This window comes from Daldinia vernicosa, assembly GCF_022497035.1.
Source record: "Daldinia vernicosa strain CBS 139.73 unplaced genomic scaffold F5Y00scaffold_26, whole genome shotgun sequence".
NCBI classification, from domain to species: Eukaryota; Fungi; Ascomycota; class Sordariomycetes; order Xylariales; family Hypoxylaceae; genus Daldinia; species Daldinia vernicosa.
The window spans coordinates 26,250-41,473 of NW_025953942.1; the positions used below are offsets into that span (position 1 = coordinate 26,250).

Consider the following 15,224-nt stretch of genomic DNA (forward strand, 5'->3'; position numbering starts at 1 on the left):
ACACTAAATTGGCATCTTGCTAGGGCGTTGAAATGGGTGTGGTTATATATTCATGGATCATCATTGTTCAAGCGACATACGCACCATTGATTGGAATGCGATGAAGCCTTCGTACTTATTTATTCCGTATGTTATTTTGCCTTGGCATATTCGTATAAATGTTTCCAGCTTGCCTTCATACCCGACGTAGCCTCCTGGCCTACTTATGCATATAAATGTCCTGCTACCGGAGGCTGTACGTCATCCTCCTCAACACCGAAGCTGAGGTGCTCTACAGCTCCCTCATGCTCGTATTCGGCGTACCACTCCGGCGGCATCTGGACAACACCCCAGCGAATCCTGCTTCTGGCAAGATTTCTGAATCCGCTCCGCTCATCATTCCTGTCTCCATCTCCTTGATTTTCGAAGCCGATGAGAAGTCTCTCTGGAGCTATATATTCCCAGGTAGGTGGATGGTGAGTCATTACTAGCTGCTGCATCTCGATGCTATCCGGGCCTGCCTCTGAGGCAGTTTGCTCGACTGGGTAGTGTGGCAGCGATGTGGGGTTAGAATGACATTCTAAGTCGGCCAAATCAGGGGATATTGAGTTCATTTGAGCAGTTACGGCATGCGATAGCCTCGATACGTGACATGCGGCAGAAAGCGAAAAAGAATTGGATCCAATATTCAACATGTCTGATGGGAGCCGTTTAACACTCAGGATGGGGGGGATTGTAATCAAGACACATGTTACTATTAGTATCGTCATGAAAGCGTATATTGAATAACCCACCGCAACGGTGGTTTCGGGTGGTAAGTTGGGATCTGATTCAAACTCTTTGGAGTGTGTATAATAGCCTGGAATCTTATTAGATGATATTTCCAACGGGATACTAAGATCCCAACTGGATAATATACATAACTCCAGTAGACACAAAAATATAAATTGTGTTAGAGAGCAGCCAGTGGAGTGATATGCTAACAAATATCAGCGGTATACTATACTTGTACGGTAGCTGTAGCCTATATGTCGCATATTGCTCGCCCTAAATACCGTCCGCATCATTTGTCAACCCCTTGATATATCATCTATGTTGAAGGCTTACCTGTGGATCCGTAACCCGAAGGGGTTGGTAACCCTGACTAAACAGTGACCACTCTCGGGCCATACGAAGACGAGTAAACAAGTTATTGTAGATAAGATAGCAAAGCGACAGCAGAAGTTGCGGGCTATTAGCTATCATGACTGCTTCGGCAAACCTATGTCCATATCCGACAAGATCATTCTGATCGCCTTCGAAGAACGAGCCCTATCTAACGTCTATCAGATATCTTCTCATGGCTTAGTAGGTACAATATGGGGTATTACTAACATGCCTTCATTATATCGGTATACGTAAGTAAATAAACTAGCACAGGCCAGAGTAGTGAGAATTAGAAATAAGTAGCTTGCTTTCCAGACAGGCTTAGGTATTGCTGCAGCGCGTCGTCTGTTCAATGTTTGCCATTGCCTTGTCCCCGATGATATAAAGACATGTTTATCTTCCAGAGTTTTTCGAGCGTCGTCTTGTCCAAAACTGCAGAAACCAGCAGTTGTAGGATCATGTTTCTCGATAAAAGAAGCCATAGCATCCCCCAGTGTGACTAAGGGCGTCTGCTTTTGGTTGATTAAAACCCCAGTGGCTAAAATAGCCGTACAGGTTTTAATAACAACGCAGATAGTAACACCCATTAAGAGCGCCGGCGAAACCCCAATTTGGCAGTTGTTATCGAGTCGTTCCGCAAGACAGTATTCGATTGATAACTCGGGGGCATCTAGAGGTACGGCGGAAGTGTACTCCCATATTTCGCGGTGGGTATTATTAATAATTGACAACAGGTCCGCGTTAAAATAATAATGCCAAATTGGACCTTGAAGAGCAAATTCCGCAAGATCATAAGAAAAGGGGTCATCCCTCAAAGAATCTATACAGGAATTCCTGCATTCACCGGGATGAAAATCCAATAAAAAGGCTGTCATATTACACTGGGCGTTGTAAAACAAAGAATTGGATTGGTTTGAAGGGACATACTTATCCCAAAATCGGGATTGAGTGGCATTAAAGTGCCACATTTCCTAGTGCAGGTAATTAAAGAAGTTAGCTCTAATTGCCCGAACCCATCTATTGGTGTCGTGTGATTTATGAACATACTACTAGTTGATTAGATCATATATACCGAGTATAACTATTGATAGATATATGGAGGTTTGATATAATATTTCTATACATACCATCTCTGATCCAGCCACCAGGCTGAGAAGTAACTAATACGAGGTTTCCATGGCGCTTCAGGCCCACGCAGCTATCACCTGCGTATTCTTGCTTACATTCGCTGTTTTCGATTCTTTCCCATCCTTGTGAATTTCTTGCTGCGGATGATATTTCCCTTGAGATCTCGAATCCGTCATTTAATGGATCAAATATGACCCCATCAACGAGTAAGCTTGCTCCAGGTAGATAAGAAGTTGCCCCATGTATAAATTCCTCTGTGGCGATTGTCAGATTGAAATAAGTCCCTCGGCAGTCCGTCTCAAGTATTGTAGAGTTGAACAGAACATGAATTGGGATGGAACTGGCGAGTAGAATGACCCAGCAGATTGTCTTAAACTTAGAGACGTGGAAGACATTTCGAACGGAGGGTACACCAATCCCCAACCACGAGCCCTTGAAATGAGCTACGTTGACCTCTTCTCTAGACGGTGAGTTTAAAATTTGCATGAAAAAGTTACTTGAAGCAAGTCTAGCAAGGCTACAATCAGCAGGTCTATTCCACATTAATTTCAAATATAAGAAGTGCAGTTATGAAAGAGGATATCACTAGAGAGACCGCTCTCTTAGTTGGTCATCGATTCGTCTTTTGATAAAGTGGACTAGACAGGGTTTACATACTAAGAGGTCAAACGGTCAATATAAGCATACTGAAGGGAAATCAATGGAGTTTAATAAATAATTTAGGGACAAGACTTACCACGAGAGTTGATACGACATTTATGAGTAAGTGGAATGCTGTATTTACCTTCGAAACAAGACCCCTATCGCAATCACCACCGTAAAAGAATAGTATTTTCTGAACACTTCGAGCTTGTAAAGCTGTTGCAATCGAACACCCCACTAAGGTTGCGGACATACAGACGAGAATAATGCAATTTATTTTTGCTGCTTTCTTCCAACCAGTGGATAGACTCTTGTGGCGCTTAAATGCGCTAGGATTGCCCATTTTCAGAAAGCCTATACTAGGTACTACTAAGTTGGTTAACTGATGAATGAAATAATTGGTGTAGATTTGTTCCCGGAGGTTGTTGATCGAGGAGTGAAGGATCTTTCAAGCATGCCACTGCGAAGAAGTTAGGGTTATATACTTGAGGCCTACTCCTGCCAAGTCTGCACTTCGTAGTACACTTGGGGTCAACTTTTAAGGGGCAGGTATTCAGCATTGTGTCTAGTAGTTGCCAAGAGAGGCATAGACGTAGCACAACATAAAGACGGCGCGCATATATGCTTTAGGTAGCCGGCAGTGAGAACCAACAATTGGCCAGGGTCGAATGCGGTTGATTAACAAAACGCGCGTCTAAGATATTTATATTAGATGATTTACCTTAGGTACCTAGATATAAATAGATCAGCGTATATGCACCTAGGCCTAACCCGTAGATGGTATTGTAATGAGCTTTCTTATACAACATATCTACCTAGGTAGATAAGGTGCTTTTCTATGACCCCCCAAATGGCGAAACGCCACAGACGCAGATTCCTAGCCGGAAGCCGTTCTGTTGAAAATGTACCTAGCCTGGATCAAGTTACCAGCATTAAATCTTACAGAGCCAGGGGATGTGATTTAGCAGGCTCTACTGGTACTCTGGGGACATATACACCACGAGCGTTATTCGACCGACCTGAAATCGGACATATATTCTACCTCAATCGTAGCGAAGGAGGTGGTCGCAACATACAGCACTTTCGTTTCGCGGCGACCGGATTAACTGCAGATTTTAATAATCGAGTAACTTTCATACCGGCAGATTTAAGCAATCCTTCTCCTGGCGTTGAAGAGGGAACATACAACAAATTGCGTTCTCGAGTTGGACTCGTTATCCACAACGCTTGGCCAGTGAACTTCAACTTGGAATTGCAAGCTTTTCGACCGCATATGGCTGGACTGGTGAACCTATTTGCCCTCTCAGCAGCTTCTACGACGCAGAGGATGCGTATTGTTTTCATCTCTTCGATAGGCGCTATGGCAGGACGGTCAGTTGATTCCGGGGCGGCCCCTGAAGCGGTACTCGAGCGCCTCGATAGCTCCGCTGCCAATGGATACTCACGGAGCAAATTTACATCTAAACACCTTTGTAACATTGCTCCCAAGCACTTGGATATTCCTATCACAATTACGCGGGTCGGCCAAGTCGGCGGTGCCGCTCGCCATCCCGGCTTGTGGAATCCCTCCGAGTGGCTCCCGAGTCTTATCGTCAGCTCTTTACACCTTAGTTATCTACCCAGTGACCTAGGGCCCCGATTCTCCGAGGTCGACTAGGTGCTTTCGGATATGCTGGCTGACGTCGTGGTAGACCTTGCTGCATCCCCCACCCCCGAGGGGACAGGCTCTGGTGCTGTCATATTCAATCTGCGCAATCCAAGCACAGGAGCGTAGGATACGTTTTTGCCGGTGATATTGGAGGAGTGTCACGAGGTGGAACCAAGCAGCATGTAAACAACTTCGTTGTTCCGCGAGGAACTCTAACCTATCTGGCGAGCCTATGGCTCGTATATACATACATGTTCTTTGTCCTAGATGTCTCATCTAGAATCCTGACATCCGCCAAGTGGTCACGGTACACACCTTCGATGCCATGGCCGAAGAGCCCGAAGAACCAACCCGTAAGAGGTCATCACTCTTGATAAATGCCGCATTGCACTGCCGGAACACGCCTTAAGCCCTATTATTTTTCCGACTGTGCATACATCTCGACGAACACAGTATGCGACTCCTCGCGTGACCATAGGTTGCTAACATGGAACAGTCTGATAGGTACATACCTAAGGTAGGTAAGTAAGCTACCTTAAAAGTAGTTGGACGCTCAGTTTTATGGAGAGAGTAACCTTAGGGTAGGAAATAGGTAGCAAAAGAGAAAACTACTGGCTTCGATAATCGCCTGCACCTTCTCTATATACAAAGCAATGCTTATTACGCGAGATGTAGGCCTGTATTATAAACGGACCGGCAAGCTATACCGGAGAATTCACGGGGAACTGCTGGCGAACATGTAGGATAAGCAGGCTAATTAGTGGGCTAGCCTGCAGGTTCGTTTCTTATTTGTGCGTAGGAACGAAAGTCGGGGTTTGAAAACCCTTGGATTCACACGCTGTTGGTGACAGTATGTAGATCTGTGTATGTAGATATGTATGTGTTAGGTTAGGTAGGTACCTATGTATGTATGTACATGATGTGAATCCTGCGGTGAGACGTGAGCCGATGTATTGAATAGGCAGGTGTTCCATTGCGTACGCAGAGTGGCTAGGTAGGTAGGTAGGTAATACCCTCCTTCAACGTGGATTAACATTGAGGCAGTTCGAGTCGTCCTTCCTCCGTTATGACCTTGAGTACCTAAGGTTGCGGCTTATTCTGACCTTGGCGCTTTTCTTTTTTTACATAGCCTTAAATCTGATGGTACACTTACTAAGCGGCGGTAATAAAAGTGACAGGTGGAATATGACAGTTTCCCTATTCGACTGTGAGAATCGAGTACCAGTTTTCCGGCCCCCGAAACTCCTAGGGTAGGCCGGAACCCTTTGGCATTAGGAGGTAAAAGCACTTGTAGGTTGGCTTGGATAGTTATTTAGAGGGTACGAAAATAATAAAACAAGGTCCCATGATACATATATGTCTCTTTCTTGCTGGGAATATTTCTGAATATTATTTATTATCATCGTAGCCAGTAATGTTGAAGACAACTAATTAAGAAACTCTTGCATAGCGTCATGATGGACCTTCTTCACGAGGCTTTCTCGCAGTGGTGAATACGCTAGGACCTGTCAGTACTAGTTGGTTAGAACGATGAGGATGAGGGGATTATCTTACGCTCTTATGTACGGTCTTATTTGTCCAGAGTAGATTTCTTGCCAAAACGGGGGCATTCGAGCGTCATATTCGGCTTTTGTCCATCCGCCTTTCTGGAACAATAAGCCGCAGTGGTTGTCCAATGTGCCTATAGGAAGGTTAGGATGATTCGATTGCGCGCGGGACTTGAACCCTATACTAAAGTTTACGAATTGGGTGAAGGGAATGAAAAAAAAAAAAAAATAGATAAAAGGCACACTCACAATAGTCTTCGTTTGTTATCTTGTTCACTAAACTCTGCCGTGTCTTCATCTTCTCGTCTTGGGCCCAGCTCCCGAGCGGAAGTATCTCGCTCCGCTGGACTACCTTCTCAAAATCGATCTCGACCAGCCAGTCGGGGACGTGCGGTGACGGGTTAAAATCCATATCGACCTTTTTGTATAAGTCTCGGCAAATCTGTAGAAACTCGGGGCACATTTCCGCCTCGGCGAACTTGCCATCAAAGTCGAAAATATTCAGGGCGATCTCCGTCATCTCGAAAAGCCCGCCTGGTTTCAGCTTGTTATATACCTGGCGAAATAACGCCGGCCAATCCCGCACGCCACCGGCCAGGCTCCGTGCGTGGATGAAGTCGAACGTGTTATCCGGGTATTTCCACGGATTTTCCACGTCGTCGATCTCGAACTTGACGTTCGGCGGTATCCCACCCCTTCTCTGTATAGGGTAGACGTCTACTCCGGTTATTTGGGCTTGGGGGTAACGGGCTGCCATTTCTATAGCCCAAACGCCGGTTCCGGTACCTAGGTCTAGTATTTGAGTTGTGTTCAGTGGTAGCCGTGTGGAAGTCAAGGCTCCGTCCAAGCAGTGCCTGTATAGCTTGTGTTGGATTTCCATCCTCTCTAGTTCGTTCTTGTCGAAAGGTAGAAATATCTTGCCGGAGATATGATAGCGGTGACCAAAAGCTTCGATAAATGGCATGTCTTTTAGTCTTGGGTCTACAGCATCAGTATCCAAGCTAGAATCACTGCTGTCCTCCATAGCGCGTTCGCCCTGAAGTGTTGGGTTATTTAAAAGTAAGTAAATGTCTGGAAATTCTCTTCGCCTACCTCGTGTTGGCTCATCTCCCCCACCTCCTTCTTTCTCGATGAACGACTCATATCCAAGGCTTTTGTCAACTTAATTCTTAGGTGCCTAGGTAGTTAACTCCTTTCTTCGCTTTTTGTGCTCGAATGATGCCTTCTACTATTTCTAAGAGCGAGCATGCCGTCCTGATATCTCATTGCGCGCGTTGCCTTCTTCTCTTCGGGATATCGTCTTAGGCGGTGCAAATGCCGGTGGATCCACCGCTTCTACCACAGTCCTGCGTTGGGGTTCCAGCACAGCTGGTCTACCGTTTAAAGACACTGCTCGTCAGCATTTGTACTGAATTACACGTTAAACTGAACGTCCAGTGAGCGACGGCATAATTACATCTATCGGCACGACGAGCCAACACATCGGTCGCCGGTCCTCGGCAAGTCCTGCCTTTGCAACCCCCCGAAGGCGTCTTGCGAGCCGATCCACGTCGGCTAGGGCTTGGGACTCAGGTGGTCAGATCTCTGTAACCCCCATCTTATTCGATCAAGTATGTCAAAAGCCGCAAGTTGCTGCACCAAGTATACATAAAGGTAAACAGCGTACTACTAGAACCTGAACCTGAACCTGAACAGGCCCTCCTACATAGGGGAATCCCGGAACGTACATGAAGGTAGCTAGCTAATGGATCCCACCTGCGACAGGATAATATTAAGAGGTGCAACAAACGCTGCAGTCCAAGTTGCATTTGCAGTGCGTGCTTTGCAGAAAAAGCCCACTCTGGGGAAGAACGGTATGTGGATAGGCTAGAACGGTCCGATTCCTACTGGCTCGAGAGCGGGACATGCCGGGTCGAAGCGCATCCTGCGATACTGACAGTTCGGCCCCTAGCTAGCTATCCGCGTGAACGATGATGTAGTGTAGTTGAGAGGACCACCAGATGACATGAGGAGTGTGTTGTGGCATCGGACGTCCAACTCATCTAGTGGGCGTGACTGCACGTAGAGGTATTGTAACCGCATTGTAACCGCAGGGGTGAGTTTCTTGTCTTCTAGACTTTTTTTTTTTCTTGAAGCGCGCATGCAGTGGTTCTGTGCCCTTGTCCCTGCAGGGACGTCGACCAGTAAGCGCCGTAGGTTCGGGGGCTTACCATGGCCAAACGACCCCCTAATGCAACCTTATGATGTCCATCGGTGGATAGCGGTGACTGGCATTCTTTGACATCAACTCGTCTACATACACTAATGTCACGACCCTGGCATTAAGTGCCCCAGTGTTTTCAAGCATATATATCTTAGTTCGGTTAGACTTATATACATAGGTACATAACCGACGGCGATGACCCCTGATAGGGTTTTGTTCCAGAAAGATATCGTGATTACCTATTCATATTTACATTTTTATAGCCACTTCAATATAAATCCTTAGGATATCATGTCTACTTGAGTTGGTGGCTAAGTTGGGTAGATGTTAGACGTAGAGACCAAGCCCTTGATGCGAGACGGTATTAACCGTAACATCGTCGTATATAGAACGCGCATGTGCTCCGTGTGACCATATGGCCACGTGGATGACACTGACGTCTGCGTGTTCCTATATTAATGAGTTGAAGCTAATGCTTGTAGATGTTAGATGTAGGGCTGATTTTAGCCTCGCGCTTCAAGTTGATCGTTTTAGGGGTGGGGTGTTGAGTTCGTAAGATGTGTGTGTAGGAGGTATGTAGGTAAATTAGGAGGCAGGGAGGTAATGTGCGACACGGCAGTGCTTTAGACTAGAAGTATTTCCTGCATGTAATGGTTTTATTACATAGTAACTCTGCAACCTCTTTTACGCAAGCCTACCTCCCACCCTTGAGGCCCTAAGGATCTACGACTAGCTGCGGGAAGGCAAGAGTAGTGTAACCATAACTACACCCGTTAGCATCATGTCCACCACCCTAGCACGACAAGATCGTGGGCTTGGTGCGGCGGATCGATGCAGGCGAGACCGAAAACAGAAGTAGGGATTTACTTCCAAGACTGGTACTGGAGGACGACGGGGAAAAAAGGATTAACAGATGCTTGAGCTAAGGAGATGGGCCAAGAGGAGCGCCGGCGCCGTCGGCCGAGAATCGTAATTATATCCGCGAGTATGCTCAAGCAACCCCCACTTCATTGCGTTAAGCTGCAAGTGTTTCCTTGGAAGAATAAGACGCCTGCAGATCCTGGCATGATGTTGGGGTCATCAGGGAAAAAGGTGTTGGTGTTGGTGATGGTGAACATATTTTCATCACTCACCCGTCTCCGTATCCCTTCTTCTGTCACAGCGCAAAGGACTCGAGTTTATTGGTTGGTTTTCAACGGGCGGACTTCCTCCTGCGGCACAAGCGAATCGCGTAACGGAAGAAACAGTCGATAAACTTAAGGAGACGGGAGTGGGAGCCGGGAAATAGGAACTTACTTGTTCCCTCCTGAGTTTGTGGTCTAAAGGCTACCAGGTACCTACCAGATAGGTAAGATAGTAACCTAGTCACATACGATTCGTATAACTAACTTACCTAAGGTACATACATGTGAGTATGCTAGATACCTACATAGTCCGTGTCCTTTCTAACTTACGACCAGTGCAAGTACATATATCACACTCTTCATCACATGTATGTACTTTCGTGCTTTACTAGGCTATATTATAAAGTTTAGTATCCTACAGCACCTCAAGGCACACCCTAAACCATTATCTACCTAGTCAAGTAGCCTACATTACATCCAGGTGTGGGGTTCAGTAGCAATAATGACAGGTGTGATATTATATCGTAATAGCCGCGACAGAAATTTCTAGTCTACCACCTTCATGAACTGATTGGCCATGAAGACGGAGCTCTTCTGCCCAACGTCCCGCTTCTTGGGCGGGACTTTAGTCCCTATTTTGGTCGGAATGGTGAATCTCGGCTTGCCAAAGGGTGCAGGAGCATGAGCAGATGCTGTCCTCTTAGCCGTGGTTTTGTTTGCCGAAGAGTCGATGGCACCGTAAGCACACTTGCCACCTTTGAAAGCTGCCGTTGCGGCCGCTTTCCATTGCTCGGTAATATCGGTAACCATAGGCGCTGTCCACCAGAGCCGGCAGTCAGATTCCTCGACGACGAATTGTGCGGGAATGCCATCCTCAAGATTGCCAGGGAGGATCTGGTCTTTGACGTTGAGGCTGGCTGCCGTACTGCGTTCGATGACGTACGTCGTATACTTGCCTAGCGTCTCGAGGATAGTCGAGTCATTCGTATATTTTCGGGCCGTCAGGGCCTGCGAATAGACGTCTTCGAAGCCGTAGCTCTGCGACCCCTTTACTCCACCGACACCCTGAATAAGACCTTCCTTGGTCGGCCGTCCGCCCATGGCTATGCTCTTCACACCCGCATTAGACCTGAGGAATTCGGCGAATAAAGTGCATGTTGACGCGCAGTACCCATCGAGCAGGAGTACAATGTTCTCGGGCCCACCGAACGGGCGCGTAAAGTTCTGACGGCTACGGTAGCCCGTGATATCGGTGCCGAAGCCGAAGGTATCGTTACTGGTACTCAGGGGGTCGTTGAAGTTCCATTGCATCAGGTTCGTGTAAGTATCGCCGCCAAACTCCTGTGGTGCAAATTTGTCTTCGTAAGACGTGAAGTTTCCGTTAGTAATGTTGAGGTCATATCGCCAGTTGAAGACAGATTCGTATGCGTTGATGATCTCGGCAGGGGCAGTATTTGGGTCGAAGTCGGCAGAGATATCAGAAAATACCGTAGAGATAGCCGCAAACCCGGGGTGCTGCCGCCATCGTCCCGTTCCTTGTTGCACTATATCCGGGAACAGCTGGCGGAAACCATCGTATCCGAGGAAGATATAACCACCGCCGTTGGCCTGTACGTCGACGACGAGCTTCTTCTTGCCCGCATTTACTGCAGCTGCGTAGAAATCCTGAGCGACACGCTGGAACTCAACTGGGTCTTCGGGTGAAAAGGAGAGCATGACAAGAACTGCTACGTCTTCAAAGCCAGGTTGATCTATGAAATAGCCAGAAATAGAAGAATCTCCAGCAACGATGACAGGGTCGGGATATCCTACGATGGGGACTGCGCTCGTAGCCGCGGGTGTCGCCGTCGCGGACGAAGTCGTAGTAGCAGTCGTCGAAGCGGCCTGGGCTTGAAGAGTTGCACCGGAGCAGAAAGTCTTAAAGAAGGACGGGCCGTCAACGACGCCCGCCCAGGTATTCTTCAACCTCGCTATGTTCGGTCGGTCAAGCACCGTTCCATTTTCGAATGTGAATGAGGTGATGTTGCCGGGATAAATATATCTGAACAATTGTTAACTTATTTTTAAGGTACAGCCGAGCCGTTTTCATAAATCGTACCTTACGCGACCTCCCGTCTGGAAATACCCTTGGTTATTATTCTCAGCTACGAATGCTTTCTCGAAGAACATGGAGTTGTAGGCGGCGTCGGCATCCTGGTTACCAGAAGCCTGGTTGATCCAATCCCCGATATAAGTGGCAGCGTCTACTCCGTTGATGAGCTTCACTGCAGACGCCGTCTCTACGCCAGAAACAACATCGTCGTACACCTTAATTACCGGTGCAGATCCGTCAGGGCCCTCCTCGCTAATCGACACCAAGGCGAATGGCCTCTGCCACTCAAGAGCGCTGGACAAGGCATCAGGGTAAACTACAAAGTGACCGTCGTGTGCTGGCCCGAAGAGTCTGTTGTACAAATCCGATTGCCAGGCATATTCGTTAGGGTATTTGTCCGCGGTGATACCAGCCTTCACATCAGCTATCGTCGCCCAAAGATCCGTGGGTGGATAAAAATAATCGGCCGGCGGATTTTTCTTAAAGGCAGTGTCCGACTGCCACTCGACATATGGCTCTAGCTCATTGATGAATTTGAGGGCAGCATCCTTATCAATTGGGACTGAGTTGAGACACTCGTACGCGATTGACGCCTCAATGGTGGGAGTGGGAGTGGCGCTAATCTGAGCGGCCCACGAAGCACTCACAATGGCGCACGGTTCTGTGGGACTGGCCGTTGCCGTTGCCGTTGCCGTTACCGTCGCCGAAGTTGTTGTGTTTGTATCTCTGTAAGCTATTCTAGAACTGTTCGCCAGAGAAGCAAGCGCCAACGCGCTGACAGCGGAGGACTTCATGGCTGTGAACTACCAACTACTTCTTCTACTGCCTTACTATCTTAACCTCTTGACAGGCACACGAAGATAAGTAAAGGCAGGCAGTGATAACATAAGGGAGCTCGACGCGTAGACATACATATACGAACTTATACATACCTCCCAGGGCATATAATCACCCCCGCGCCGCGCACGAGTCCCCAATCTCTTATGGAGTTAGTTACTTGTTTAGGTAGGTGACGCGCCTCTCGCTTTAATCGATGGGGGGAAGATCTTGATTGAGAGATGGAGAGGCCAGGGGGGGATGGTGGCACGGCATGAAGCGATCCGTAACTTGGGGGCTACGCTATCAACTTGCATCTGTAAGTAAGCATTGACATTACCAGGTAGTTAGACATACACTACATACCTATATAAATACTATACTATGCCTAGGTATATAAGAGCTTACTAGACAATAAATAAATAACAATAATAAATACATAATAAATACATCTTCACAGTAATTTGCAATATGACTACATACCAAGCTCATACTATGCTGGCTTTCACTCTATCACAATAGTTACATCATTCCTGGTATTCTGAATACCTACCTAATCCAGGCCCCACGATCCCCTCCCAAACCTCGTGTCCGATTTAAGGAGGCAGTACGATCCCATCGCTGCGGCAATCCAAGCTAGCACGCCTTTTGCGGACTCCCTAGCGTCACCGTCCAACATTCGTTTAGACCTATGTATGTGACGATAAGCCGTGGAACAACTAGCTACCTACGTAAAACCAACCACGTCCGAGACTAGATAACTCTTCGCATGTAAACAAGTAACCAAGATGCAAACATCGGAAACAAAATCTGTATACATATTCCGTACTATGGATGATATGCCAGCATCTTAACCCGGCAACGGAGACTAGTTTTTACATATGTACCTACATACATTTAGATTAGTAAAGAAACAAAAGCAGCCAAGTAATTTTTTTGGCGGTGAGAATTCTTGGCGTCTGCTTTCGAATTTATGCCCTGGCGTCGATCACTAAAGATGATGTGATGTGCCTTACATGCTCAATTTCCGACCCCTGTGCTTACCAGACAACATACAACATACGTTGACATATCACAGTCCAAGCGCTATTATCGATACCTAACATGTTATATTGTTATGTAATTAGGTAGTTATGATGTATGTATTACTCTTGTTCAGAGATATCTACAACTCTGCGAAGGGAGGCATTGTAACATGAATTCCCCACCAAGACATTCCTACGATATCTGTGCCTTTCCCCTCAGTGGCACAGAACCAACCGGCGGTTTATGTAGGGCTACCTAGGTATCTTTCCATGTTACTTCTCCAATTCCGATATTGTCGTCAGAGCACGAAATACGCAGCGAACAGCCGCAGAGTCGGTGACATAGTATGACACTAGCGAGAACGCCCTTCTGAGGTGGAAGTCTTGAATTACATTTCCAAGTATAGTACATCGTAATATCAAATAGTATTGCGCGGAATACCTTCTCATCCACGATTCCGATCATAGAATTAGTTAACAGTATTCGGTTTGTCCCGTCGGTGCCAACGACCTGTGAAAAATCCCATCCGAGAGCAGAGCCTCAGCTGCGCCGACCCCGATGAACTTCCACACCCCGGCCGTCCGCTCTTGGTTAAGATTTCTGGCCGTCTGATCTGGAATGATCTTAGCCAAGAGGGCGAACTCCTGGTCGTCACGGTCCGAATTCTGGAAGAATAGTCTCGGCCATTCGACGCCGACGCTTTTCTCGGCTGCGCGCATCTCCCGCTGTGCATCTTCAATCGTACTCTTCTCGTCGCCAACGACATGCATACTCCCGGCACCGATCCCTTCCGCCACTTTGCTCCATGCTTTTCGCGATTCCCAGGAGCTTTGCTCTTCGAGAGATTTGGTTTGAAGCTCCGCGAGAGGCACGTCGTCGATATAAAAATCGTCGATTTGTTTCCCATTCGTACTATCTACGATTGTAAGTCGGTCGTTCCATTGACCAGTGACTTCGAACATCATCTTGTCCCCGTCCCGAACATTAGAAATCTCCGCATGTACACTATTCTTCTTCCCAGATCCTAACATGCTCTTACCTTGGAAATCGATGGTTGCGAGATATCCCGAGCTTGAGGATATGTAACAGGTGCCTTCTAGTTCTGGGTACGGCCGCCCGACTGGTAGCCCCTTTATCACTATGGTCGGCAACGTCATCAGATGACTTTCGCCGTGGCCCTCATCGCGGATGATCGCGTGCCCAATTTGCTTCACCCGAACACCCGAAGCGGGATTAAAAGTTATCTCTTGTGCTACGTAGCCCGAAGATGAGATGCCGTGAATTTCGTTATATAGGCAACAGGCCGTCACTGGTGGATGGTGTGATACCTGTTCACATATCAATCTCGTTGTGCTTCCGTCATTCCCTTCGAAAGTGCCCAGGAAGAGTTCTCCCAGGAACGCATTAAGCGGTTTTTTGACTCCGTCGTCGCCGCAGTCATCGTCGGAACAACCTTTAGAAGTGGCCGCAGTATAGACCTGGCGCTTTAGACTACAGAGGAAGTTCTTAAGTACTAGAAGAGAGCGTTGCGCGGCATCTTTTTCCTGTGCTGGCTGCATAAATAAGTCGTGACGCTCGGCCCAAGAGGCCGGTATCTCTAGTACCGACTTAGGTGAAAGGGTGAAGGGCGGAGCGGTGATATTTGAAAGGTCACCTTTAACGGTTACTAAGTAAGACAAGAAATCTTTCAACTGGGAGATGTTTGATTGCGACTGGGCCATCTTCACGTAAACGATGAGAGGCTGTTGTCGTCGGTAAGTAACGCGAGCTTCTTATTCAACTTCAGTCTTCAGGTTGGGTGTCTAGTAGATTATATTAAGGGAATCTGATACATCAAGCGTAAATACCCTGTGACGAGTGTTAACAAAACCGG

At 47.3% G+C, this 15,224-nt stretch overlaps 5 protein-coding genes across 5 annotated transcripts; 1 reads left to right on the forward strand and 4 right to left on the reverse strand.

The window, feature by feature from the left end:
- Positions 1 to 203: 203 nt before the first annotated feature.
- F5Y00DRAFT_270122 (uncharacterized protein) lies at positions 204 to 3,238 on the reverse strand (the record flags this gene model as incomplete). Its single annotated transcript, XM_048012567.1, has 8 exons — positions 204 to 520; positions 557 to 815; positions 904 to 1,026; positions 1,087 to 1,290; positions 1,350 to 2,096; positions 2,173 to 2,174; positions 2,253 to 2,706; positions 2,990 to 3,238. 8 exons carry the CDS (start codon positions 3,236 to 3,238, stop codon positions 204 to 206), a joined length of 2,355 nt encoding a protein of 784 aa, XP_047864309.1.
- A 507-nt stretch (positions 3,239 to 3,745) lies between these two features.
- Positions 3,746 to 4,552, forward strand: F5Y00DRAFT_262474 (male sterility protein-domain-containing protein; the record flags this gene model as incomplete). The annotated part of the gene is made up of 1 exon (XM_048011385.1): positions 3,746 to 4,552. One exon carries the CDS (start codon positions 3,746 to 3,748, stop codon positions 4,550 to 4,552), a length of 807 nt encoding a protein of 268 aa, XP_047864310.1.
- A 1,443-nt stretch (positions 4,553 to 5,995) lies between these two features.
- On the reverse strand, positions 5,996 to 7,054 carry F5Y00DRAFT_253356 (S-adenosyl-L-methionine-dependent methyltransferase; the record flags this gene model as incomplete). The annotated part of the gene is made up of 3 exons (XM_048010044.1): positions 5,996 to 6,041; positions 6,098 to 6,224; positions 6,340 to 7,054. 3 exons carry the CDS (start codon positions 7,052 to 7,054, stop codon positions 5,996 to 5,998), a joined length of 888 nt encoding a protein of 295 aa, XP_047864311.1.
- Positions 7,055 to 9,793: 2,739 nt separating this feature from the next.
- On the reverse strand, positions 9,794 to 12,734 carry F5Y00DRAFT_238247 (uncharacterized protein; the record flags this gene model as incomplete). The annotated part of the gene is made up of 2 exons (XM_048007930.1): positions 11,516 to 12,734; positions 9,794 to 11,458 (listed from the first exon to the last, which is right to left on the reverse strand). Coding segments are annotated over exons 1-2 (2,278 nt in total), but the record flags the coding sequence as incomplete, so codon positions are not given.
- Positions 12,735 to 13,363: 629 nt separating this feature from the next.
- F5Y00DRAFT_238249 (Oxysterol-binding protein) lies at positions 13,364 to 15,221 on the reverse strand. The gene is made up of 2 exons (XM_048007931.1): positions 13,819 to 15,221; positions 13,364 to 13,751 (listed from the first exon to the last, which is right to left on the reverse strand). The coding sequence occupies exon 1, from the start codon at positions 15,070 to 15,072 to the stop codon at positions 13,825 to 13,827; it is 1,248 nt and encodes a 415-aa protein (XP_047864313.1). The 5' UTR covers positions 15,073 to 15,221; the 3' UTR covers positions 13,364 to 13,751; positions 13,819 to 13,824.
- Between the last annotated feature and the right edge of the window lie 3 nt (positions 15,222 to 15,224).